Raw genomic sequence first — 3,015 nt, 5'->3', positions numbered from 1 at the left:
ATAAAGACTGCAATTCTCAAATATTTGTGGTTATCTGAGTGGATAGGGACAAGAAGATATGCATCTTTTAGATCTAAAGACAACATAAAACAATCTTTACACAAAAGGTTAACTATGGATTTTATTGTCTCCATCTTAAAACGATTATAAATCAAATAACGATTCAGAGTTTTCAAATTAATAATCACCCTGAATGTCCCATTTGGTTTCCCCACAAGAAAAAGAGTGGAATAAAATCCCAAGCCCTGCTCTTGTGGGGGGGACAGGAACCAAAACACCTTTTTCAATAAGGGATAAAACTTCTCCCGTTAATGAAGACTGACCTGAAGGTCTGGAAGGAGGTTTAGTAACCAAGAACCGAGTATTTGGCAAACCAATAAAATCCAAACAGAGACCATCACGAATAGTCTGGATTAACCAAGAACTACTGTATTGGAAATCTTTTCCCACTCTGGAAAAAACATTTTAAGTCTGTCACCTACTCGGAGATCCCATCATTGGGAGTCAGGCTTTTTGGTGGAAGTACTAGGTGGATTGAACATAAAACCACTCCCTTTACGAGAAAACTTCCGCTTATTAGAAGAATCTCTTTTATTTTGTCCACCTCTTTTCCCCTTAAAACAAAAGGTCTATTTTGTCTAGGCGGCTGGGAGGATGGGAACCCCTTTTTCCTATCACCCGCCTTATCTAGTACATCAGAGAGGACTGACCCAAACAAAAATTCTCCTTCACAGGGGATGGCACACAACTTACTTTTTGAACCACTCTCCCCTGACCAATTTTTAATCCAGAGAGCTCTTCTGGCAGAGTTAGTAAGTGCCGCGGATCTGGTGGATAACCTGACTGTATCTGAGAATGAATCCGCCAGAAAGGCAGAGGCTTTTTTAATTGACGCCATTAAAGAAAGAGTCTGCTCTTTGAAGAAAAGCAGTCAACTGGTCAACCCATATCACCAAGGACCTTGCCACAGTGGTTCCAGCTACCGAGGGTTTTAGGGCAGCCCCTGCAGTCTCCCAAGCCCTTTTAAGAAAAATGTCAGCTTTCCTGTCCATAGGGTCTTTTAAAGGTACCCAAGTCTTCAAAAGGCAAGGACCATTTCCTGGAGATTTTGGCTATTGCGACATCAATTTTAGGAGGGCGATCCCAATGTTTAGTATCAGAAAAAGGATATTTCCTTTTAATAGCTCTAGGAATGAAAGTCTTCTTATCTGGGGACCCCCACTCCTTCTTAATCAGTTGAGAGATGGTTCTATGAACCGGAAAAACACTCCGTATTTTTTCCTCGATGCCTTCGAACATAATGTCCTGAATAGACTTTTGTTCTTTAGCCTCCTCAAGTCCCATGGTGGATCTCACAGCTTTAATCAGATGCTCAGAATCCTCCGTCAGAAAAAGAGGTTTCCCCGACAAGTCATCCTCCGATGAATGGGAGTCATCCCCTGTAGGGAATATATAACTATGACTACCTCATAGTATAGTAACTAACAACCCACTATCAGATAAAAATGAAATACCTAAATCAGAATGGATAGAAATCAAACCTTCTTCCTCCTCAACCTCAATAGGGACAGAAGGGACCACTTCCGGCTGCGGAGGGGCAACAATTGGTAGAAACCATTTCAGGGCGGACTCTATCTGGCTCTTAACCATGTTCTGCATTTGCATAATCAAAGATAGAGATTCTAAAAATACAAAGAAAACTTGCGTAACAGGAAAAAAAAAATTCTCCCCCCGTTTTTTTTTCTTTATTAAATAAAAACACCTGCATCCACCTGCAGCAATGATCCTATCAATACAATCTGGGCAATTAGGCTTAGGGTAATCAGATGCTAACGTAACCTTACACATAAGGCATGCCCTATGCTTAGTCTTCTTGACCACCTTCCTAGGAATATCCTAAGAAACAGAATGACCTTATGATAACAACTTAGTGACTAGATAGAGCTATCACTTCATGGTTATAATCCTCTAATTATTTGCAGACAACCTCAGTCAATTTTGTTAAGAGAGTAATTTAGTTATTACCCTAGTCTGATTTCTGCTACCAACCTATGAAGTTGATATGAAGCTACATTTATTGGAGACCTTTGTTATCCATAACTTTTTATGTTCTTGTATATGTTCATATACTTTCTGTTCCTGTAAAACATCTTGAAATACTGAAAATAAACAGTTATTTAAAAAAAAGAAACAGAATGACAATAAGAAAACTATACTATAAAGAGCCATGACACTCACCCGTCCGCCAGAAACAGTACCGTGGTAGAAGATCTGGAATCCTCACGGTCTGGCTTGGAAGAAGCATCCCCAGTAGAGCTCATCTTCCTCAAACTTCTCCCTCCTGGAGGCCAACAGCATGCACCTTGCAGCTTTAGACGGGTGTCCTCTGTGCAGTGGAGGCAGGACGGCAGAAAAGACTTCCTTTTTGAATCCCCCGCCCTGGGATCGTCCGCCCATCACGTGCGCCCCACTCCTCCCCAGCCGTCACGCTAACGTGACCTGAAAGCCCCACCGCCCAGAAGGCCGCAGCCCCAGAGCTCCCACGAGAGGACGCCGGAGCTCCAAACCCCCTCGTCCACGCTACCTATTAAGGTAAAAAATGTGCAGGCTGAATCTGAACTACAGATTCGCCGTGCTTACTGGGACGAGAAGGCGAAGGGAGAAGGGAGGCAGGTGGCGGTGCCGGAGTACCGCAGCTGGGGGCACAATAGGAAAAAACCCCAACCAGGGTGTTAACGGAGGTCCAGGATAGTCAGGCCTCCACTGGACCCCCCCACGTCACGATATCCACACCAGAGGCATGGACTACTCCAGGCTTCCAAGGAACAGGAAACCACTGAAGAAGAGAGGGATGTGCATCCTTTTTGTACGCTAGGTTTCCTGTTCCTGGAGGAGGAGTCCATCTCTCTGGTGGTGCTGTCATGATGAGGTGGAAATGAAAAAGTCATATACCAATTGGATCATGGCAGTACTCATGTGAGAAGGAAGTATGGTTGACTCTTTTAGCTGCTTATA

General features: G+C 43.5%; 1 protein-coding gene across 1 annotated transcript; it reads right to left on the bottom strand.

Annotated features, from left to right (window-relative positions):
- Positions 1-1,035: 1,035 nt before the first annotated feature.
- On the bottom strand, positions 1,036-2,321 carry LOC130367446 (uncharacterized). Its single transcript, XM_056569868.1, has 4 exons — positions 2,259-2,321; positions 1,773-1,896; positions 1,515-1,682; positions 1,036-1,439 (listed from the first exon to the last, which is right to left on the bottom strand). Exons 1-4 carry the CDS (start codon positions 2,319-2,321, stop codon positions 1,036-1,038), a joined length of 759 nt encoding a protein of 252 aa, XP_056425843.1.
- Between the last annotated feature and the right edge of the window lie 694 nt (positions 2,322-3,015).

Source organism: Hyla sarda, chromosome 4 (assembly GCF_029499605.1).
Source record: "Hyla sarda isolate aHylSar1 chromosome 4, aHylSar1.hap1, whole genome shotgun sequence".
Classification (NCBI taxonomy): domain Eukaryota; kingdom Metazoa; phylum Chordata; class Amphibia; order Anura; family Hylidae; genus Hyla; species Hyla sarda.
This window is presented reverse-complemented; position numbering and strand designations above follow the sequence as displayed.